Genomic DNA, 23,045 nt, shown 5'->3' with positions numbered 1-23,045 from the left:
TGACTTCCCTGCACCCACACTTCGGCCACTATCACGATCGCTTCTGCTCTCCAGAACCTTCTCTGCTCTCACTCTACAGCCAACTCGTATGTCCCGGACCGGCTCACCATCCGAAGACCAACAACCAAACGCTAAACGGCGCAAAATTGGCCGGCCCTCACCCAAATTTATTCACCCCTACGGTACTATGGCGTCGACGGATAATGCCGAATCAGCCCAGTTGGAACTCACCGAGGTCGAATCTAAGCTCAGACAGCTTCTACTGGACGTGGCTGCTTACATAGACGAAGCACCCTCAAGCAGCGATGTCACTGGTGAGCAGGTTCCAGAAGAGCTAGCGAAGGAAAAGATTGTATTGCGTTGGACTGGCGGATGGGTGCGCGACAAGCTCCTCGAAGTTGGCAGTCATGATATCGACGTTGCCATCAACAAGATGACTGGTGAGCATTTCGGCCTAAAGATGCAAGAGTATCTCGAGATACCAGGCAATGCTGAAAAGCACGGTCTGATCGACAAAAACGACGACCTCAGCGGACGCGACAAGACGAAGAAGATTGCACCGGGGCTGCACAAGATCCAGGCAAACCCCGAAAAGTCAAAGAACCTCGAGACCGCAACTACCAAGATCATGGGTATCGACTTGGACCTTGTCAATCTGAGGAAAGAGATATATAACGAAGTCTCTCGTAACCCAGAGATGGAATTTGGTACAGCGGAAGAGGACGCTATGCGGCGCGACGCTACCGTCAACGCCATGTTCTACAATCTCCACACTTGTCAGGTCGAAGACTTTACTGGACAGGGACACAAAGACATGGCTTCCAAGATCATCCGTACTCCACTAGAGCCTTACCAGACCTTCAAAGATGATCCGCTCCGGGTACTGCGGCTGATCCGCTTTGCTAGCCGCCTCGATTACACGATCGAGCCGGAGACAGCAAAGGCAATGGGCAACGCAGAGATACAAGACGTCTTAAAGATCAAAATCAGTCGTGAAAGAGTCGGAATTGAGCTCGAGAAGATGTTGAAGGGTCCCAGACCACGTATGGCTCTAGAGCTGATCGACCAGTTCGGCCTTTACAGGACAGTCTTCACAGATCCTACCCGCGAGCTATCTGAACCGGATACAGCCTACTTCAAGCCAGCATACAACTTTGTTGAGACCATCATCGAGAAGAATGCCGATGTACCAGCTGCTATCCCCGATACCCTGCTGAGAAACGAGGACGAGAGGTATCTAGCTTGGGTTTGCGCAACCATGATGCCTTGGATGGATGCACCCACAATACCTCATCAGAAGCCACTACAGCGACCTTACTTCGCTGCTTATCTAGTAGCTCGCGAAGGGTTCAAGGCCCCAAATAAGATCTGCGACGTCATTGCGTCTGCTTTGAGCAACAGCGAGGAAATTCGCAACGTCGTCGCTCGGTGCGCCAAGGGACTTCGGAGACCGGATACCATCAACCCGACAGAGGATGCCACTGCCAGGGATACTTTGGGCATGGCTATCCGTCGTTGGGGCTCGAGCTGGAGGACGCAAGTCTTTATGAACCTCGTCTACGAGATTGTGCTTGGGCGGGTGTCAAAAGATGGTCAGTGTTGCCAATTTGCTTACTTGGACATTGCTAATTATTTCTAGAAATTCTTCGATCATATGACAGCTTCCTTGCCCGGGTTACCGAGCTCAAGATTCTTGATGTCGACACGTTCAGACCTCTTCTCAAAGGTACAGACCTTGCCAAGGCACTTGGTACCAAGCCTGGCCCTTGGATGAAGGACGCCCTCGATGTCGTTATGGCCTGGCAGCTACGTAATCCCGACACAACTGATCCCACCGCTGCCATTGAGGCCGTAAAGGCTTCTAAGGACGGACAAACTGATAGTGAGCTTTCCCTTCGCCTGGCACATCACTTTCTTCAGCTTACCATCCCACCTCTCTTTCCGCAGAATAAGCCCACGTCGAATGCGCTGGAAGCTTCGCGGCAACCGGCCCCTTGGAAAGACACTGGGAATCAGTATGCCTTGGACCTGCTGGAATGGGCGATCAGCACACTCGATCGGAAAACGATAGAAGGGAAATGGCATTTGCTGATGCCTCCAATACTGAAGATGATGGACGACATTGATATGAAATGGAAAGCGAGAGGATGCCACATGCTCGGTCTGTTACTCGAGAATCTGCACCAGAAGATCGGGATAGACGCTGGGAAGAATTCATCGATAGCCGTGCAGAGTTCCACAAGCTTCCTGCAGCGCACTGGGTATCACAACATCTTTACTGAGGCTCTGTTCCCCATGTTCACCTACATCCCTTCCATCACACCGGAAAACAAATCTGTCACGCTTTTCAGAGAAGTGTTCCCTACTATCATCTCACTCGCCCAGCTCCTTCCGACAGACCCCAGCAAAGGCCCCTCCCGAGAACGCTTCTTGGACAAAATTTTGCGTGAAGGGGTCCTCTCTCCTCTTGCACATTTCCCTACACCCTCGTCGTACCCGGAATTGGCCACCTTGATCATGTCACACGTCCCCGTATTATTAGGCCACATGGGCATTGATTGCGTCAAGCACCTTCGCGACCTTGTGCCTCTGATCTCAGCTATACTGCAGGAGCCGTTCGCACTTAGTCACAAGCCCCTCCTTCTTTCAGCGCTGAAAGCGCTGCAAAGCGTGCTACTTAATGCGTGGCCTAGGCTACCGGGGTACAGGGGAGCAATCATGATGGGCATATGTTTGCTGTGGGCTCGGTGTGTAGAAGAGCGAAAGAAGGCCGGTAGTCAGGACATCGAGGAAATAACAAGCCAAACACAGGAATCGGTCGCTATGCTGGACGCGATTATGCAGGCTACCGAGACGGACGGACTAGCGAAAGTCTGGGAGCAGGAAAAGCAGGATTTGATGCAGGCCTCATCTGGAGTTGAGGAATTATTTGACGAGTGTGTGACCGGACAATAGTAAGGACACGTTCTCTGCGTGTCAATGAGTAGTACTTTAGCAGCCAGAAGAAGCTGCATTCATTCCGTCCTTTTACGGTGTGATGTGCAGTATGTTGGGCAGTAACAAAATCATACAAAGCTAGCGCGTTGGAACCAGCAAAGCAGGATGGATGTTTTGTGATGATCGAGTTCTTCACATCCTTGCACAGCGTGGTTGCTGCACAGTGACGACAGGCACGTGGGTACCGCCTGCAGCGATTGATTCAGATGGCCCACATGCAGGCTAACGGTTTTAGCCATGCATCGAGTGTCAGAAACAGGAAGCTGTTCTTTCCTCGGAAGACGATGCCGCACACGTCGAACGTATGAGTGGGCATTCGCGAATAGTTGCATCAGGCGACAACGTCAAGTCTGCCTGCGTTGCCGTGGGGTCCGTGGCTATGCGGGGCGACAGCTTGGCGTGTAATCGGTGTTTACACAGCCCAGATGTCAGGTCAGATACGAACTCGGGTCCTGACTGCTGCAACAATGCTGTGTAGACATTGCAACCTTCCACATGCTACTCACGGGCAGAGGGCCGTTTGAGACTGCGCGCGGTGTTCTTGAAAGTGGTTCCTGGGCGCTGGCTACTGTACTCGAGTCAATAGCGGCCCGCACACCCCTGCCGGGGACGAGGATGCCATTGGACGCCTTTTTTCGACGAACGCGCGTCTCACGCTCAATAAGACGATGCTGGGGATATGTGATCTCAGTATGATGCCCGTGATGTAGAAGAGGTGTTGCTTGGCGGCATGGGTTTGGAGTGGGCCACTGTCGCATGCACATCAGAGAGTGTACTCCAAGTAAGCGCGACTGCGGTGCTGCTGCGCTGGATGATTATAGACGGAGGCGCATCCGTCTGACGGAGATATATGCTGGAGGCGTGGGTGAAACGCGGGGCCAATGAAGAGGGCGCAATCTGACTATTCTGGATCATTTCGCTAGTGCAGGTGGCGCTTCCCCGAAATCTGCCTGAGCGACTTCACGATGCTCGACGGCAAGTGACTACGTCGCCGAGAAGACGGGCGTAGATATGGATGCATGAGTGGTTCGCGACCGCGGCGCACGAATGAAGACTCGCAAATACTAAACCCGACGCGTCTGGCGCATGCAGAGTCTCGACGTAAAGCCGATCGGCAGCGCTCAACAAGCGTGGGCGGGACTCAGCCTCGTTAAGGTGGTTGCTTAGGGCTAGGGGGCATGTCACGGCCACTTCTTCCCGCCGCGTCCATTGCACCTCGTCCTGCTCCGACACATGTCCTCTGCTCCGGGCCCGCCGTGACTCTCTCTACACTTCGTCGCGGCACATCTCCACGGCGACATTAGCAGCTCGAGGGGTGCGCGCCGCCCAGCAGCCACGCCTGTGCCGACACCTCTCCCAAGATCATGGCCAGAGCTTATTTCGCGTCCAATCCCTCCACATCCACCACGACGACCTGTCTAGCTAGCTCTGCCCAGACTTGCAATACGACCACCACCCTACCCTCCGCTGCGTCGCCGCCCCCGCCAACTCCCTACAACTTCGCGCGCCTCGTCGGCTCCTCCTCTTCGTACCCCAAGGCCGAGGACCACGGCGACTCCAGGTTCAAGAGGTTGCCAATGCCTCTCGAGCTCGCCATCTCGTCGCGGGCGCATTGGCTCAGTCGGGTCCGGTCATGTCTCCGCCTGCTCATCATTGTCCTGAGCGGCGCAGTCGTCTGCATGCTCATGCACACGTTTGAGATCTACCGCGGCAATCGCTACATCGACCTGCGCAAAGGAGAACTGCCCATGGTCTGGCCTGCCCATACCAACCTGGCGCCGACCATTATCCTCTTCGCCATTGCCGCCGGCAACTTCCTCGCCTCGGTCGCCATCCTCACCCTCTCCTTCAAGCGCTCCTTCCGCCGGCCCTTCCGCTCGCGCGACGTCTACCGCATTGTCGCTGGCAGCTTTGGCGTCATCATGTGGATCACAGCGCTGGTCGTCTTCAACCTCTTGGACAAGGCTAGCAAGGCTAGCTTGGGAAGATACTCGTGCACCAACGCGAATGTCTTGACCAACGGCCGCTACCAATACCGCGCCGTCTGTGAAGAGCAGGTAAGACAGCGCCCCTTCCGAGTCCAACTCCATGCCGCTAACAAATCCCCCAGGGCGTCGCATTCTACACCGCCATTGGCGCAGCCTCCGCAGAGCTTCTCACACTCATCACTCTCGCCATCTCCGCCATCCTGTCCGTCAAGAACCAAGAACCACCCCCGACCATACAGATTCGCGAGAAGAACAACTCGATAAGCTCCGGCTCAAAGTACCACAAGCCTTTAAAACGATAATGCCAAAAACACGCACAAATCAATTTTCCAAACCCACCAATTGTCCCGTTTTCGCTCTTTCCTTGACCTCTTATTTCCCTTTTCACGTCGCTGCATGATACCCCGGATTTTCTCGTTTAGCGGCAAACATACAACCAAAACTTTATACGGCGTTATAATCTCGGACCATACTTTGCTCGTTGCGCAGGGCTTCGGGCCATTATGACGACATCATCTCCCATCGCTCAAATCATCTGCATGGTATCGCGACATTGCGGCATATTTGGCGTTTGTGTCATTTGCTCTTTCCTTGTATATCTGCATTTTCCAGCCTTGGTCAATACCATCATGAACGTGGTCTTTGTCCCGTCCCCCATCACCATTAGAAGAAACACGTTGAGCCCTCCTGTTTGCCCAATAGAGTAACGGTCGCATCTTGGTATTGTCACCCTAGGATCTTGTAATTGGAAGAGAAGATGGATGGTTTTGCTTCGGAACAAGTAGATGATATAACAAATACAATAAAACAATCGAAAGAACAATGGAAGTGTGTGGTGTGCTGCTGCATGTGTTAAGTTCGATTAAAACGCCGAACTATATGCCAGAGCTCTGGTTGGCAACTGAAGCGCGTGTGGCTGACATCAACTCTCACTATGAAATAAACTCGATTGCTACAAAATTCGCAGTAAATTCTACTCAGGTAGGAGACTCTTGGATCATAAATCTAGGTTGCGCGGTGTGGTTGAGTCTCGCTGCTGCCTAGAAAGCTTGTCAGATGAGAGTCCATTTGCTAACTATAGAAAGCATGTCCTCATATCAATACGGAGTCCTTCGGCACTTCTTAAGATACTAGTTGTGAGAGCCTTTCGACTAGAGGAGCTTCCGCTTTCGCATCATGCGCTTTGCCATCAGGTTGAAGTTCGAGGTGAAGGTGACTCTCCACTGCATCTGGCACTGCGCACTCTCACCTACTGCTGTCTGCCTTAACCCCACAAACAAGCACTTGCGCTCGCAGTATCGCTCTGCCTTCACAAGCTCATCTGTCCCCTCCCTGCCTATTTAAACTGCAACATTGAGGAATTTCCGAATGAGCAAAAAATGGCATTCCGACGGGCTTGTGAGGGCGATGGCAAAGACTCACTCCTCCAGATGCTTGTCCCAGTTTTCTCGCCTCTGTGAAGTAGCTGATCATGCCGCGGGCGCATGGTTCCAGCAGATACCTCTCGTACCTAGGTTTATTTTTGCCCTTTTCTCTGGCTTGAGTTTGGTGCTGGTTCGAGACTGGTTGCGGCCCTTATTTCTATTTGCCCTTTTGTCTTCGGTGGGTATGACCTTTTCTTTTCGCTTTATTGCCGCTCAAGAGCTGCGTTGGAGTTGAAGTTTATAGCCCAAGGGTTGATCGCGAATAGGTAGTCTTTTTGGAGGTAGACAGTTGCAGAGCGCGCGTTTCTGGGTGGATGTTTGCTGGTGACAGTTTCCAGTGGGTGAGAAAGATTGGAAGTCGACGCGGTCGATTGACATGTATTAGTAGTAGTCTGGCTTGACTGAAGCCATCAAATCTATGCGTTGTCATACCAGCGTCTTGAAGAATCTTGTTCAGGTCTGTATGGAGAGCAGCCTGCAACATGTCCCTTACCGTGGCCACAAAGAGAGGTCATGTTTGCCTCGCTCTAGGCTCTGAGACATCCGGAGAACGTCACAGACTCGTCCTCGCGGTGTTTTAAGACACCAAATAGCCAAGTACCACGGACGGATACGTGTTTCAAATGCTGGGCGATGTTGCAGTGTTGCAAGGAGACAAAGGTGAGGTGCTGGAAATGTGGGAGATGTGGATTGCGGAGTGATGACTGACGTTGGCCGATTGGGAGCGCGCATTGACCCTGGCTAGCGCGTTAATCCCTGCATGCTCCCGCTGAGAACTTCCAGAACTTTTTTGAGGTCGAACACATGCGACCGTGTTTGCGACAGGATATGAGACATGGGCAAAAGGTCAGCTTTCGAGGCCAATACCAAGAGTGCGCACTCTGACCGCGACTCGAAGCGTCAGCGATTTGACGACACCCACGAGCGCAACTCACCACGACCGAATGGCGCCGCCGAGGATATCACGTCTGGGCGCGACTTACAGAATGCGCTGTACTTCGACCAGAGCTCCTCAGGCGGCTTCCGAAGTGGTAGGTGCAACCAGATGCTATATATGATCAACGGCTGACATAATTAGGCCTAAGTACTTTCAAGCGATTCCTCGATTCGATCCTCTACCTGACCGATGAGCACGACGTGCCCCGCAAGCGAGCCATTCTCCGTGAATACCTGGACACACAGAAAGGAAGAGGCCAAGATGAGAAGGAAAAGACGTTCCTGCAGAACCTGATTCACGGGTGGGACCATGCTGTCGAAACCAACTACAGCGCCGTTGTCTCCCAGGTAACAGCTGTGCTCGCGCTCCTGTTCAAGGTTTTTGCGACCCATGGCGATTTCCTCGAGTACGGCACTCTGCTGGCCAAGACTCTGCTGCAGCCATCGGTCGCTCGTCGTTTCGTCCGAAGTACCTCAGCGGCACCCAAGGAGGAGAGCGTTATCGCGCCGGCATTGCGACTGCTCACAGAGCTTACTCGGTTCAATGAAGGTGCGCATGCGAGGGCCGTATACGCCAAGAGAGACTTTACGCTCGAGCCGAAGATACTTGGAAGGAACATCAATCTCGGAAGAGAGCAGTCGGCGGCAGACCATGTCAAGAAACCCAGCATTCGCACTACGGCCATCAGGTATCTTCTCATGCATTTGAGGTATCAGGACGAGCGGGCAAAGAGCGAAATACTCTCCAACACCAACGTCGTCCGTGCCGTCTTCGATCACATCCGCGCGGACCCGCCGTTCCTTATCTACGAAATCCTCGATGTATTCACAAGCCATGTTTTTCAAGACAAGACTATTGCAAGGCACACCAAGAGTAGAATTTTGAACGGCAAGGCACTCTCGCGTATAGCCAGTCTGTACAGCTATGAGGTGGAGGAAGGCGCTCTTTCCGAAGGACAGAAAGCACCCGATCAGCTCGCTCACGATTTCCTTCGCTTAGTTTGCACCGACCCTGCTTATGGTGTCATGCTACCAACACAGGGCTTCTACCCGTCTACTTTTGATGACGACGAAGGCGAGCTGGACGATGCAGCTGACTATGGCAACGATCTGGGCCTGGAATCAGTTGACAACTACAGCAAGACTGTTAAAGTGCGGAACATCATTCTTTCAGAGTTCATCCAGAGCCAGAGGCCATACGCAAATACCTTTCACCAAGAGCTTGTCGTCGACATCTTTCGAGCCTGTCCTGAGCTTGTAGCAGACTACTTTGTCAAACGACGCGACTTCAGTTACGATCCAAAGCTTACTTCGACATGGATAGGATACTCCGCGTTCTTGTATCAAGCTATCCAGCTCCCTGTGCCCAAATACTTCGGCGCGAAAAGGAACTTCCGCGACCATCCACCGCCGGTACCTGTCCTTATGAACAGCATCCTTCCACAGCCTCTGAATCAGCAAGTGCTCACTAAATGTCTCAACCACAACTCCGACCTCATCCAGCTGTTCGCCATCCGAGTTCTAATCGTAGCGCTCCAGAAGTTACAGGCCGTCCTCCAGGAGCTCAACAATGCCAGTGCCACCAGATCCTCGAAACAGTGGGAGCAAGCAGCCAAGCGCTTAGTTTCAGAGGTCAGCAGACGTTGCCCGCCGATCCGCACAGTCTTTTTGGCACTGAAGAAACCTGGTCTGAAAGACATGAAGCGGGAATCGATCACCAGGCTGCTGCGGCTTTACTATGAAGCCACACCCCAAATTGCGCTACAAGAGAAATTTGATGTTTCGCTACCGTTGTGTAACGCATTGGTAGAGGTCGATAAGCCCACAGCTTCGCCCGAAGACAAGGTTTTCCGTATCATGGAGCTAGAACACTGGATACAGATGGCAAAACTTTCACCAGCTATGCGTTGGTGGCAAAAGCAAAGTACGTTATCTCTTCTTCTTTGGACTGCCCTTACTGACTTTGCAGAATCACTTCAATACTCGCCATTTGTAACACTTCTCAAGCTTCTGGTGACATCGAAAGAGAGCGAACTGTATACAGGCATTAGGTCTCTCCTGAGCGACATCTTGAATGACCAGGAAATGTTGCAGACCAAGACTTCGCCCGACGCGCTCGATGCACTGATTGCTAGTTTGGGATCAACCTCTGGATCAGTGACACCTTCTACCGACGTCCTCGAGTTCCTGGACGACTGCTGTGCGCGGTTCACCAAGGTGCCTATCAAGTACTTTGATGATTTAGATGTCATGTGTGGTCGCACTGCGCAATCTACAACTGGGCTTGGACCATTCAGTAACTTGCTCATGACACTAGTAGAACAATGGCCCTTTAAAGGGGGGGAGACCGCCACAAATAACACGGCGGATACCATTGCTCAGTGGCTGTCGAGACTGCTGTATCTCCTCAAGCTAATTGGCGAAGACGAGACAGCACTGGAACACGTACGCGACGCACTGGTAGAATCAGCGAATGTAGCATACAAAGAGGTGCTGAAGGATGCCTTCTTGTGGAAAATGGGCAAAGAAAGAGCGAAGGAGGCCTTGAAGCTGGCAACCGGGGCAGACTTCAGCGGCTCAGATAGATCATCGACATCGCCGGTTCCAAGGCCTTCGGAAGAGGCTGAGCAGCATGCCAAGCTCAGGTCTGCCGTCGATCTTGAAAGGCCACCCGTCGAAGACAAGAAGCACACTGGACTCACACGTTGGAGGAAGAAAGAGCTGAGTGAAGCAATTGATGATGGAGACATTGGAGAACTACTTTTGTGCCTTTGCTCCGAGCACCCCGAGATCCGCATACAAGCCATCAGCAACATTCGACGTGTCATTGCGACTATTATGACAAGCAGTCGTAACAATGCTGAAGCAGACGACACAGCTACTGGACAGCAGGGACTCACTCCGGACTGGGATCTTCAGCAACTCTACCTTCTCCTCTGCGAGGTCTTGGAGTCGGTGGATCCGGCAGGTGCTGAAGCTTTTCCCTACGTTGGAGGTGTATTAGCCGCTCGTTGTGCTGGCATTGTAGCGGATCCCACACACACGCTCTTCAGCACAGTGAACAACTTCCTTACGGCATCCCCCGCCTGGGATGTCCATTCATTACTGCGCTTCTTTTGGCATCGCATCGTTGCCAGTCAACCAGACGACGACACCACCTACCACAAGGAAGTGGACTGGTACTTCGACTATCTTCTGGACAGTCTGCGGACACCTGCAGATATGGAACTGTTTAGGAGGAGCAACATATTTGAGCAGCTGTTGACTCATTACGGCTCCCGATCATGTCCTGCGTCGGCAAAGGACAAGATCGTGAAGCTACTGCTGCGAGCAACACATGTGGAAGGCAGTACGACGCTCATCACGAGGTGCGGGCTTATCCCGTGGATACAGATGATGCTTGATGGCCATGATCCGCGACATCGCGCTCTGAGGACACTGGCCGGGCGTGTCTACGACACGTGCGACCGGGAGAAGGTAGCTGCATGGAGCAGTGACAGCCTAGGCGAAACGATCGCTTCGCTATGCAAGGTCTGAGTTTTGTAGTTTTGTACATGTCTGTAAACCGTATGCGGCGTTGGGGAAGCCACTCCGAAGCATTGCAGGGCGTTGTTTGCGACTTCCTAATCTAGAGGTCATCTGAAGGTCATTTGTGGCGCGATTGCCTGGCAAGAAATCAAGGCTGCCACCATCACGCGATATGGGCTGATTCCCATGCGCAATCATGTCGTGATTACTGTAAAGATGCGGCTTCAGCGAAAGTGCAGGCTGAAGTTACATGTGCTGGACCCTAATATGACGCACCTGCTAGGCACTCGTTCCCGCAGCACTTCTTGGCGCGCATCTCCCAGGGCTCTCTCGAAGAGGCCCGCACCGCTCGCGACCTGGACTCAAAACCACAACAAACATCTGCGCTATCAACCGCACACCCGCTGCCTACCCCCAAGTATCCCAGAGCTCTCCAAGACATTTGCACCCCAACCTTGCTGTTCTGCTGTCAGCAGTGAGCTCGCAACCGTTTCTTCTCCGCTTTCTGTCGCCGCACACCCCTACCACGTTGCATCCCACCTCGAGCTCCCTCACCTCCTTCAACGAATTGCGACACGCACGCGTCTGCTCAACTTTCACATTGCCACCGCTCAGCATCACACCATCGTACACGTCTCTTCAAAGCGCAACCGTCATCGAGGCCGCATATTTAGTACTCGTAAGGGCTGCAGAGCGGGCACTGTTCAATTGCAAGCGAGTCAAGCGATTCACCACCCGCCCGCTTCAGGACGGCCTCCTCACCCATCACCAATAACCAAACACTACACCGCCTGCTTCTCGGTCTGCCTCTCGTCCCTGAGTAAAGCAAGCCTCGCCTAGCCCACACACACCTGCTCATCCGCGCTGCATTGAGCTCGCGAGAATGCGGGGGCCTACCTATTCGGAGGCTGACCTGTTGGCTTTGAAAGAGTCTCCCCTCGTCAAGAAGCCGGACGGGCTACCTTCAATCCAGCAATGGATGGATGTGCCTGCCGACCAAAACACCAACAATGCCCACGCCAACAACAATGGAACTATGCGTCGCACTCGGGCCGCTCGAGACGGAGAAGGGGCTACACCAAATGAGCAGCGACCGCTGATCAACCCCATGGGCCAATTCGGTCGGCGCCAGAGCATGCGTAAGTCTTCTGATGTTCAGGGTATCAAGGCCGCTATTGACGCGCTTTTTGTAGAACCTGGCGAAGAGACAGTGCTCGGTCCGCCAAAGCTAGCCTTCCTCTCGGCGCGCACTCCAGCGAAGGGCGCAGGCGATACAAAAGAACGCACAGGCTTCACCTCTACAGACGGAGACAACGTTGGCGACCGCTTTCCAAAGAACGACCGGTGGACACGGGACCGCGAAAACGACCGGAACCGGGACAAGGGCTACGCCAATGGCCGTCGCGTTCCACGCGAGGACGGTGAGGGCTGGACAAATGTCAAAGGACGCAAGAGTCTGGGCCAAGAAGACTTTGAGCGCTTCCACCGTAATGGCGATCGCAACCGCGACAAGCACGAGGGGGACCCCGAGATGGACGTAGCCCCACGCCGTGGCAATCGCGAGCGAAACGAGCCGCGCTGGGGTCGTCGCGACGATAAAGATGAGGGTACAAAGACCGGCGTCCAGGGCGGTTGGCGCGAACGAGACCGAGATCGCGAGCGAGACAACGGCCGCGAATGGAACAGGGGCGGTAACCGTGGTGAAGAAGACCCAGAATGGATGGACACCAAAGTGGAGAAGAAGGAGTTCAAGCCTCGCACACAAGAGGACTTCCAGCGCTGGAAGGAGCAAATGAGGGCTAAAGATACCCCGGCTGGCGAAAAGGAGGAATCAAGAGAGGTTCCCGCAGAAATATCTACGGCTGTCTCAATCACCGCTCCGCCTATGTTGACTGCGCCCCTGCACGCGCCTTCTGCGGCCGAACCTACACAGGGAATCCTCTTCGGCAACTGGGGTAGAGACAAGTCGGCAGAGATCCCACCAGCAGAGACCATCTCGGCGAAACCCAAGCCAGATAAGAAATCGAGGTTTATGACAATGTTTGCGAAACCTGAAGAATCGCAAGCGCCCAGCCAAATGCCGGCCCCGGCACCTGCATCGCCAGCACCTGCCATGGAAGCCAACGCCGACAAAGAAGGCTTCCAGCGTATCCTCCAGATGCTTGGTCAAGTAAGCACTGGGCCTTCCCCGGGACCCCAACCCCCTACGAGTATGCCAACCCCAACGAACGGTATGAGGCAGGGTGGAGGCGTCTCATTAGACTTTCATCAGCAATCGCCGCCGCCGGATCTGCAGCACGGTAGACCACCTCCAAGGACACTCGAACAGCAGAGCATATTGGAGCACATTCTGGCTCCACGTGCCGGTCCACCGAATTCTCGACCTTCACAGCAATCGCGCTTCAACAGCATGTCGCCAGAGAATGCGCTTTCTGAACAATTCAGACCCCCACGCCCTGACTCTGGCCATCCAGAAGATCACTATCCTCACCAGCCCCCGCCGCAACGTAACGCCCCGCAAGATGCAAATCTCGCAGCTTTGTTGAACAGTCGTCAGCGCGAGGATACGCAACGCGATCAAGTCACGAAGCAGCGTGAGCGTGACTTCCTATTGAATTTGATGCAGCAACCTTCTCGCGCTACACCACCGCAGGTACAGGGTCACAACTTGCCTCGCCCATCTCAGGAAGCTCACAACATGCCCTTCTTCGAGCAATCAAGACAGCAGCCTCAGCACCCTGCTCAACACCAGGCCAAGGGTCGTGGCGGTCTGCCCCCAGGTTTCATGGAAGACCCTCGTATGTTCACAGAGAACGAGATGCTGCGTCGTGAGGCTGCCGATCGCCAATTGGAGCTTCAGCATATGCAAAGACTACAACAACAGCAACAGCAACAACAGGAGTCCATGCGAGCCAAGAACCAGCGCATGCCAATGGGATATCCCACCCCAGAAGATCCACTCATGGGCCTCCAGCGCCGTAACACAGGAGGTGACCCGCGCATGCCAACCAATATGGGTATACCTTCGCAGCCTGTACCGGATATGCCATATATGGGCGGACGAGGTCAACCAGGAATGCCGCCAACACCGCAAGAGCGGCCGAACATCGCTCCACCACCAGGATTCGGCGGTCCAATGCGCCAGCCACCTGGCCTCAATGGTCCCAACCCTCAGCAAATGGGACCTGGAGGACCGAGCTTCTCAGCTGGCAACACACCGCTTGGTCATCCTCCTGGCTTTCCGCCCGGTGGCAGTATCCGCGGATTAGGCTTTCCAGGCGGACCAGGAGGACCCGGTGGTAATGGCATGCAGGGCCCACCTGGCTACTTCCCACCTCCTGGCTATGGCGGCCCCCCAATGCCCGGTATGCGAGGTGGTGAAGATCCACGCATGATGTTCGACGGCCAATTCGGCGGACCTCCACGCCAGCAGCCAGGTCGTCCTGGGCCACCCAACATGTACTAGCTTCTTGTACAGTCTCGGCTGAAGGGCTCATCTTCGAGCTTGGATGTATTCGGGGTTCACAAACCATCAACTTTACATTGATTTCAGCAGAATGTTATAATGTCAGTTCTTGGCTTCAAGCGTAGCGTCGGCGTCGGGGATGCTGTATATTTGGGTCTGGGCCTTCCCTTTTCTACAGCGATATCTCCCTGGAAAGGACAGGATTGGCATGTCGTCAGATTTCAGATGTGATATGTCTGATCTCTGAGGGTTTTATGTACGTACGGTCACTTGGGCACTCTAATGTATAGAGCGGCAACGAGGCACGAGACGCTGCCATTGCAGCAAGAACAAAGATGTACTGCGCTACTGCAGCGTAGTTACACGAAGAAAGAAAGAAACAAGAAGAAAAGGCCAGCTCGTAGATCATAGAATGTATCTGGAGTTGGTGCAACTTGACATCTCCGATGATTGTGATACGCATGTGACTGAAAGTTTGGTATGACACTGTAATGAATCATGCAAGACGGTTTTGATAGGGTTAACGTGCTCATGTTCATAGACCAGGTGAACCTCGACTTGACACACGCAGCATGTACAGTTATCGAAGTATAGAAAGAATTTGAATTACATTGCTCATGTGTATCACTGAATGATAAACGCCAGAAGACATCCCCCACCTTAGCCACATATGCTCATTGACATCATCCAAGAATACTACACTACCAGGTCACTCCTCGCTCACTCACAGTACAAGCATACCGAGTAAGCTTCCCGCAGCCAGAATAGCGTACGCGCCCATGACTAGATCGCCGTGGGGGAAGAAACCAGGCGCGTTGACGCTGGGAGCAGCACCCTCAGAACTGGAGCTTGCTGCACCACCGCTACCGCTGCCACCACTCACAGCTGCAGTACCCTTGCCCGTGGCCTCAGGTACACTACCATCGCCCTTGTTGCCCGCAGCACTCAGTAGCGAGGCACAGTTGCCAGCAGTGGTTGCGCTCTGGATGCTAGCTCTGCCTGAGAAGCTGCAAGCATCTGCGCGCTTCTTCTGGCCAATGTAGTATTGGTTTGCGACGAAAGCAAGTTGGTCCTTGGGGTCGCAGCCGGAGTAAGCACCGAAGTCACCGGTTGTGGAGTTGCGTGCAATGCCGTTGCAGTAATCTTCGTTCTCGCCGCAGATGAAGTTGAAGTCGTCGGCGTACTTGTCGTCATCGTCGGATTTGTAGACGCACTGCAGGCTGTCGACCATGCAAGCGCAAAGCTGGGGGTTGACGTTGGGAGGCAGTGGCGAGGCTTGCGCGAGCCATGATCCTCCGACTGAGGGGCAGGCAGGCGCCGAGTTCGTGGGTGTGTATTCAGAGCGCTGAGTGATAGTTGGAGTGGCGGAGGCAAGCTGGCTCTGAAGAGATGTGAAGTCGGGGTAGGGTGATACGCTGGCGCCGTTGTCAACGAGCGAAACGAGTCCGTAGTCGTTTTCACCCATAAACCACTCGTAGACGATACCTCCAGAGAAGACGTCAGTCATGTTGCCGTATAGAACCTCGACTTCGGTGAATGGACGGCTGGTGGGTCCGTCATCCAAACCTTCGATGCATCCGTATTCAGCGAAGAAGACAGGGACGGGGTAGTCGGAGAAGAAATCGACGCGCTCGCCATAGGAAGAAGAAGCGTAGTTGCTGTCGCCACACCATGAGTAGACGTTGTAGCCCCAGAAATCGATGGACGTCTTGTTTCCTGAGTCGCCGGGCTGGCATGCGAAGTAGTGCGCAAGCTCATTGCGCGACGGCACATCGGCAGTCGCGTAACCCACACCTAGCGTGTTGCGGTAGTCTTGGTTTTGGATATACGTCTTGGTGTCGCGGACAGCAGCCTTGACAAATCCGGCAGCAGCCGTTTGGTTGTCGCTGCTGACGTTCTCGTTGCCAGCAAAGAAGCCAATGACGTTCTTGTATTTGCTCAGCGCGTCGATAACCCCTGTGTATCGCTGATACAGCGTGACGTCCCACTCTGGGTTGTTCGATTCGATCGACGTGCCAGGCTCTCCCAGGTCGGAGATGACATAGATGTCTGCGCTGGCCAGCTGCTCCATGCAGTCATCGTGGTTTTGGGTCGGATCGATAGCGTATACGCGGATGACATTTGTGTAGATCTGCTTGAGGTAGGGAATGTCTCGTCGGCAGGCGTCGCCGTCGGCTAATGGATCTGTGTATTTGGTATCGGCGCTTGTCGAGCCATTGGGAGAGTAGTTCTGCTGGTATGCGACACCCTTCAGATAGCTTGGATGCTGTCAGTATCGTGCTCTAGACTGGCAGAATGGGCGTGTACTCACAACTGCGAGCCATTGTTTGTGTAGAAGAAATGTTGGCCATAGACCTCAATGTCTGGTATGTCGTCGTAACTGGCTGCCTTTGCCCCGCTGGTGGCTAGCGCCGCCACGGCAGCAGAAACAATACCCTTCCACATTACCATGCTGATTGTCGATAGCGAATGTAGGTAACGAATGAATGGGTATTCGAAGCTTTCTCAGCGCAGTGCTTGGTAGGCAGTGCGCAAAAGCTTGGTTGCGGAGTGAGTGGATAATGAACAAAGAACCGCAGTGTTTCGGGGGCAGCCGGAGAGTTATTGTTTTCCTTGGATTTAGGAAGCCCGGGACGCGTGTCTCACGGGTTACGGGCTGGCTGCAGGTACTATACTATTTCTATCTCTTGGGTGGCTATGCTGACAAGTCGCCCGGCCCGAGGTGGCGACGTAGGCGCTGATGACGCTGCTGTCGTTGTTTGGTGTGGGGCTGTCGATTGGGCGATCTATCGATTAGTCGAGGGCTAAGCTTTTCGGGAGCGTTTAGTGGGGTTTGTCGTCCCCAGTTTTCTTCATTCTTGGTTGGCGTCGCGCTGTGCTGCTCAAAATCGGGCAGACATTTGACTTGTCCGTTGCTGCGTGCTGCGTGAGTTGGGGAAGCGACACGCGACGCAGGTCCAGAGGTCCGCCAACAACCGAACCACTCAGCCGCGCAGATCCCGTATCCGTATCTCGCTTGTTACGATGGATGATGCAAGGATGGCTCCTCAGTGCCGAGGTCCGCCAAACAGTAAAGAGAAGGAGCAGGCCTTTTTGACAATGCTGTTATTATCGGCGACTTGTACAAGATCGGATGGAATGCCAACTGAGTGGAAAGAGATAGGTATCGTATACACGACCTCCGTGCCATTTGCCAGCGGTGACTGGGCGTTCGGGAATAATACAATAATACCCTCACCACGGCAACTAGCTGCGGCCCTGCAGCGCTCACCTCGCCGCTATCGCACTAACATCTCCATGCGCAAAAAGAGCCGACGTAATGGTGTACGCAATCTGCGGTCTTTGTGATTCGTATTCCGCAAAGAGAGAATCATTCCAGATGCTCCCGTTTCCTCAGAACACCCTCCCAACCACAAAAGCCTCAAAGACCGCGTTCTCAAAAGCTTCTCTTTCAACCACACCGCCAAAGCCATAACACCGCACCAATGCCACCAATTTCTCTTTCAAGCTGTCCCACCTGTATGTCTCCAGTCCCGCAAATCCCTCTTGTCGCCGGATATAATCCCACGCCTGTACTGGCGTGACTTCGCCGTCTTGGAGCGGAACACAACTAGACAGTGCCAAAAGCTGGTCTATACTAGCCTGTGGCACCTCCCAAGTCGAAGGAGAGAACTGTCGTTGCCCAGGTGGTGAAGGGTGATGATGAAAGAGGCATGCTGAGACCGTCAAGGCGTGGCCGGACGAAGCAGAAGTATCTGTGTCGGAGCTGCCAGTATTGGGCGAAGCCACATCGATATGTGGTAAACAGGGAGACTCGAGACTATACTTATGAGTTTAGTGACGGCGTAGTGAGGAAAGAAAACAGGGGGCTCATACGTCAAGACGAAGTCCATCCCAACGATCTCTGGGTCCATGTTACCCATGCATATCGCAGAGCCACCAGGCGAACCCGTGGTGGATGTGTATCCTGATAATGCGGAGCCAGACAACGGCGGACTTATGAGCTGTGCCGAGCCGGCTGCATGACAAGTGTCAGCTACAACGGATTGAGAACACTTGTCGTAATCGAGCCGTAGTGTACTTACGTAACGATTCCTGAGGCACTTGCTGTACGTATATCTGTTTCCGTCGATTCTTTTTCTTATTCTCCTCTTGCCCAACGGTCAGAGCTATCCTCTTCTCACTCTCTACATTCGCTCCTTCTTCCTGTTGACCAACCCCCACTCTTGATCTATCGGGTATCGCAATCCCGTTCTGAGTCAGCAGACTTTTCAAGAAAGCGACTTCAGAATACAGTGTTTTCGTCTCCTGCGACAATCGAGCTTCATTCGCGCGGAGCTGGACTACTTCACTTTCGAGAGAAGCCGTGTATGCTTCTTTGCGTTCGCGATGTGTTCTAATACATGTTCAGTAGAGCACCTGACGTATGAACACGGAATCGAAACGTACTTCTGCGCTCGTCGAACCTGTTCTCGCCGCCTTTGTCCTGGATTACGCGTATCGCCATCGTCTGAACACAGCGAGATGCATGCTTAGCAACCCGTATCTGGAGCTTCATAGGTCCTGATTGGACATACCGTCGGGAGAACTCTTGTCGCCTTTGAAGGGCTTGAAGGTGAACTTCATCACGTGCACAGCCTATGGTGCTCAGGTGTTCAGATATGGTGTTCTGTCAGCCACCCGATAGGAAGACCGGAAATGGACCACTGTGCTTATGGTCCCAAAGTGCAGAAGCCCGATAGGTAATCAGTCTCTCTCGGAAGAAAAGAGCGATCAAGGCGACGAAGCTGCGCGTGCTGCGCAGATGCCAAGTCTAGTGTTCCCATTATGCCGTATCCATCCCAAATGTCGCGCCAATGACGACGGCCCGGTTGACATGTCTGACGGGCGCAGTTGAGACACGGTGTCACAAGTCAGATTGCGCGCCCTGGCCCTGTCCTCAGCTGGGAGTTCCAGGCTAGCCGTCTCTAGTAATTGCTTCAGAATCAAATTTACTCGTTCAGGCAATAGATCGACGAAGCGCTCGCTTGACACAGGCACCGTTTCGTATTTACCGCATACCCGATATGTGCCATCTCTTCGCGCTGCATTTTCCTTGAAACCAAGCGACGGGTGGTGCGGAGAATCCTTGTCATCTTCAGCCTGAGGCTGTAGAAGTGGCTTGCTCCCCCGGTCGTCCTCTGAAATCATACGCCATTCCGGATCAGGCAATCTTGATCGAATAATCGCGGGCTCTTGGAACGCAATGGTATGAGGATTTGGTTCCAAGGCAGTTTCTATAAGAGAAGGATATGTCTTTGATGATGGGGCCTTCAACAGATCAGCTGGACTCTCTATCTTACCTTCTCCATACATTCGCTCTCAAGCTACCCATTGACACTTCGCCGTTAATCTCTGTTCTGTTTTGACGCCGTATTCTACACCGCCAACATGTTCACAAAATCATTCCTCTTCGCTCTCCTTCCTTCGATGGCGGTAGCAGCACCACACCAACGTCCTCGTCCAGGCGCACACCAGGGACAACAACAAGGTGGCATGAGTTGCATGCAGCAGCAGAGTGCTGGAAAACCTGCTGTCGGCAAAGCCATCTACATGCTGACTAACGATGCCGAGAACGCTGTCGTTGCGCTGCCCATTGGAGCCGACGGTATGCTTTCGCAAGGCAGAGTTATGAAGACGGGTGGTGCGGGTTCTGTTGCTGTCGATGCAGATGGTAAACCCGCGACGCCTGATGCATTGGTTGGCCAGTCGGCATTGACTGTCGTTGGGAACGTAAGTTTACACACACGGATACGCGGACAACATCGAGAAGAAAGTATGACTAACGATTTCCAGAATCTGTTTGCCGTGAACGCTGGCTCCAACACGCTTACCATGATGACTATATCAGCCAACGATCCCACTTCACTCGCCTGCGCCGGCAAGCCTGTAGCCATACCTGGAGAATTCCCCAACACCGTCGCAGCATCTGCAAAGAACAAGCTCGCATGCGTGGGAACCACGGGTGCACTAGCTGGAATCTCATGCGCACCTTTCTCCGAGCAAGGGCTTGGGCAGATGGACGACCTCCGGCCCTTCGACCTCGGACAGACCACTCCCCCCGTTGGACCCCTAAACACCGTGTCCCAGGCGTTCTTCTCATCCGATGAGTCCGCTCTCTTCACCACCGTCAAAGGCGATCCAGCCGTGAACAACACGGGGTTCCTCTCCACCTACGCAGTGCAAGCTTCCAACGGCGCCGCCGCTCTCTCGAAGAAAGACGTTCGCAGCTCACCCGAAGGAACCGCCGTGCTGTTCGGCTCAGCTGTCATGCCCAATGATCCATCCTCCCTCTTCGTCACCGACGCTTCCTTTGGCGCGACCGTCCTATCGGTAGATTCTCAAGGCCAAGCGACAGTCAAAGGCTCCCAGAAGATCGACGGTCAAGCAGCAACCTGCTGGGCCACGATTTCCGAGGCAACAAACAGCGCGTTCGTTACAGACGTCGGTGTCAATCGTGTCGTGGAGATGAGCCTGGATGACGCGAGCATCATCATGCAGCTCGATCTGTCTGCTAATAGCGATCCTGGTCTCATTGATCTCCGCGCTGCAGGCGATTTTGTCTATGCTTTGAGTCCTGGCAATGGAACCGCCAACGCGGCGATTACAGTGCTCGATGTTTCCGGTGGTCAAGGGTCGATGAAGCAGGTCCAGCATTTCGACTTGGGTGGCATGGCAGGAAGAACCGCGCAAGGCATGGCTGTTATGATGTGAGGGGTTTGCTGATGTCTTTGTAGTATGTAGTTTCTGCTTTTGTTAGTTTATATATGTATCATACTCGATGTTACGTGCGCGCATTGCTATGCTCCCTGTACACCATGGAAGCCAATTGTTTGCCATAACACTACTGTAGTGTGTCATTGAAAAGTCTTCTAGTGTAGCGTCCTGCACCATTTCAATTCGCACAGGAGCGAGTTCTACAGTATTTCTACATGTTGTACAAGTCGTTCAATCGTAGCGCTCGTGCACTCATCTAAGACCAACTGTGTGTAACCGGCGTATTTGTTTCCTCTTTTCCGGGGTTGAAGCGGGTGGAAAGAAATCACCAGGAGTGGGACGAGGCCGGTGTATCTGTTGCGCGGGTGTCGGCGGACTGACAGTCTTGCTAGACTCGGAGGGCGACTTGTTGACTGCCTGCGGCGACTCTTGTGTTGGATAATCAAGGTCTTCGGCATCCTCTTCCAGATCCTCGATGTCTTGCTCCAATTCCTTCAGTGCTTCATCGGCGGTCTTGTCCTTCCTTTGATGTGTCCTCAGCACTCCACCCCACAATGTCTCTAGGTCTGTCTCGGCTCTCTTCTCTTCTGTGAACATCTGCACGACTACATTGACGCCGGGTTTGATGTCTCTGAAACCGACAAACTGTTTCACATCATCTCCTGGCATGTGTGTGTCATGGGGATGCGCTTCCAATTTGCCAAGTGTGCAACAGATCCAGCCTGTGCGTATACCATCGTCAATGTTGCCCTCGGGTGCGGATCCACCCACGTTTGCCAACATCCTCATGCGCTTGGCCTTTCGCCTCAGCTTGATCTTCAGCTCATTGCGACCCAACAGACCGGCGGCATTTGCCTTCAGCCCGTGTTCGCGTCGAAGGTATCGGCAGAATCGGTCGGCTGCTACATGGAGATGCTTTTCCGAGCGCGCTGTCGCGATGAGCATGATCAGCTTGGGGCCGAGCGCAGGAGGAGGGTCGAGGTTTCGCAGGTCGAGCAATTGTAAGTCGTCGAGACCGGCCGTGATGGAGACATATTCGAGAAGGGTCGCTAGGAGAGGTGGCGGGTTCGGGGGGAGGTCTGGGATCTGGGCGGGATTCAATGCGGGCGACGGGACCGATGACTGTTGTCTGAGATACCACGGGATTGCATTGTCTTGTTGGGAAGGTGGCGTTGTAGATGGCGAGGCTTCGGTCGCGACTTCTGGCGCAGCTTCTTTCCAGCCCTCGGAGGGGTCTGTTGCGGCTTCCTGGGATACGGTGTCCTCGTTAACAGGCTTGGAACTGTCGTCGAGGAAGGCGAACCCGGGATCGTCGGTGGAAGGATCGTTCTTGTCTACCCGCCGAAGTGCACTCGTACTGAAGGCGCATCGTGAGACTGTCGAAGGCGCGGTGCGCAAAGATGCGCCATTGGGTCGGGGCACTGAGGTGGATTGGCGAACCTGGGTACCCCGACAGGCATTGCAGATGAACCTAGAAGAGGCAGCCCTGGAGAAAGACATGGTGTGGGATAGAGCAGACACGAATGGTGGCATGGCGCTGCGCAGTTCAACTTTCTTGATGACATCGGTGTTTCGCAGCACCGACTGTGGGCCACTACTAGCGTCCTCTGAACTTCCCCATCACATGTCTGGCCTTGTAGCACCAGCATTGTGATGACAGTACGCTATCTTGTATGCAGGGTATTCTTCGCATGAGTTGTTAATGACAATACCACGGAGTGAAAGCCTGGTCATTGTGTGTCTATAATCTAATACTGATATGATGTCGCGGTCGCTGGAGGGATGCATCTGCCAAGAGAGCTAGTGGGGGCGAAAGAGGGCTTGCGGCGAACTTTTGAAAATCATCGGGCACGCGGGGCATCAATTTCAAAGCAGTCACTGCCTGTCCGACTCACACCGACCGCTACTTCTCTCCTTGTATATCCTTCCCTGGTCCTCTGATACCTAGAG

At 53.7% G+C, this 23,045-nt stretch overlaps 7 protein-coding genes across 7 annotated transcripts; 5 read left to right on the top strand and 2 right to left on the bottom strand.

Moving 5' to 3' along the window:
- Positions 1 to 88: 88 nt before the first annotated feature.
- On the top strand, positions 89 to 2,955 carry J4E86_000372 (uncharacterized protein; the record flags this gene model as incomplete). Its single annotated transcript, XM_051440946.1, has 2 exons — positions 89 to 1,592; positions 1,640 to 2,955. 2 exons carry the CDS (start codon positions 89 to 91, stop codon positions 2,953 to 2,955), a joined length of 2,820 nt encoding a protein of 939 aa, XP_051307117.1.
- A 1,406-nt stretch (positions 2,956 to 4,361) lies between these two features.
- Positions 4,362 to 5,287, top strand: J4E86_000371 (uncharacterized protein; the record flags this gene model as incomplete). Its single annotated transcript, XM_051440945.1, has 2 exons — positions 4,362 to 5,054; positions 5,108 to 5,287. 2 exons carry the CDS (start codon positions 4,362 to 4,364, stop codon positions 5,285 to 5,287), a joined length of 873 nt encoding a protein of 290 aa, XP_051307116.1.
- A 1,957-nt stretch (positions 5,288 to 7,244) lies between these two features.
- J4E86_000370 (uncharacterized protein) lies at positions 7,245 to 10,882 on the top strand (the record flags this gene model as incomplete). The annotated part of the gene is made up of 3 exons (XM_051440944.1): positions 7,245 to 7,440; positions 7,488 to 9,269; positions 9,315 to 10,882. The coding sequence occupies 3 exons, from the start codon at positions 7,245 to 7,247 to the stop codon at positions 10,880 to 10,882; spliced, it is 3,546 nt and encodes a 1,181-aa protein (XP_051307115.1).
- An 874-nt stretch (positions 10,883 to 11,756) lies between these two features.
- Positions 11,757 to 14,339, top strand: J4E86_000369 (uncharacterized protein; the record flags this gene model as incomplete). Its single annotated transcript, XM_051440943.1, has 1 exon — positions 11,757 to 14,339. One exon carries the CDS (start codon positions 11,757 to 11,759, stop codon positions 14,337 to 14,339), a length of 2,583 nt encoding a protein of 860 aa, XP_051307114.1.
- Positions 14,340 to 15,063: 724 nt separating this feature from the next.
- On the bottom strand, positions 15,064 to 16,790 carry J4E86_000368 (uncharacterized protein; the record flags this gene model as incomplete). The annotated part of the gene is made up of 2 exons (XM_051440942.1): positions 15,064 to 16,597; positions 16,651 to 16,790. The coding sequence occupies 2 exons, from the start codon at positions 16,788 to 16,790 to the stop codon at positions 15,064 to 15,066; spliced, it is 1,674 nt and encodes a 557-aa protein (XP_051307113.1).
- A 2,979-nt stretch (positions 16,791 to 19,769) lies between these two features.
- Positions 19,770 to 21,092, top strand: J4E86_000367 (uncharacterized protein; the record flags this gene model as incomplete). The annotated part of the gene is made up of 2 exons (XM_051440941.1): positions 19,770 to 20,111; positions 20,175 to 21,092. 2 exons carry the CDS (start codon positions 19,770 to 19,772, stop codon positions 21,090 to 21,092), a joined length of 1,260 nt encoding a protein of 419 aa, XP_051307112.1.
- A 255-nt stretch (positions 21,093 to 21,347) lies between these two features.
- ATP25 (ATPase synthesis protein 25 mitochondrial) lies at positions 21,348 to 22,595 on the bottom strand (the record flags this gene model as incomplete). Its single annotated transcript, XM_051440940.1, has 1 exon — positions 21,348 to 22,595. The coding sequence occupies one exon, from the start codon at positions 22,593 to 22,595 to the stop codon at positions 21,348 to 21,350; it is 1,248 nt and encodes a 415-aa protein (XP_051307111.1).
- Positions 22,596 to 23,045: the final 450 nt, after the last annotated feature.

This window comes from Alternaria arbusti, assembly GCF_024043155.1.
Source record: "Alternaria arbusti strain BMP 1465 chromosome Unknown scaffold_1, whole genome shotgun sequence".
NCBI classification, from domain to species: domain Eukaryota; kingdom Fungi; phylum Ascomycota; class Dothideomycetes; order Pleosporales; family Pleosporaceae; genus Alternaria; species Alternaria arbusti.
Note: the sequence above shows the minus strand (reverse complement) of the source record. Positions and strands in the feature narration are given on the sequence as shown.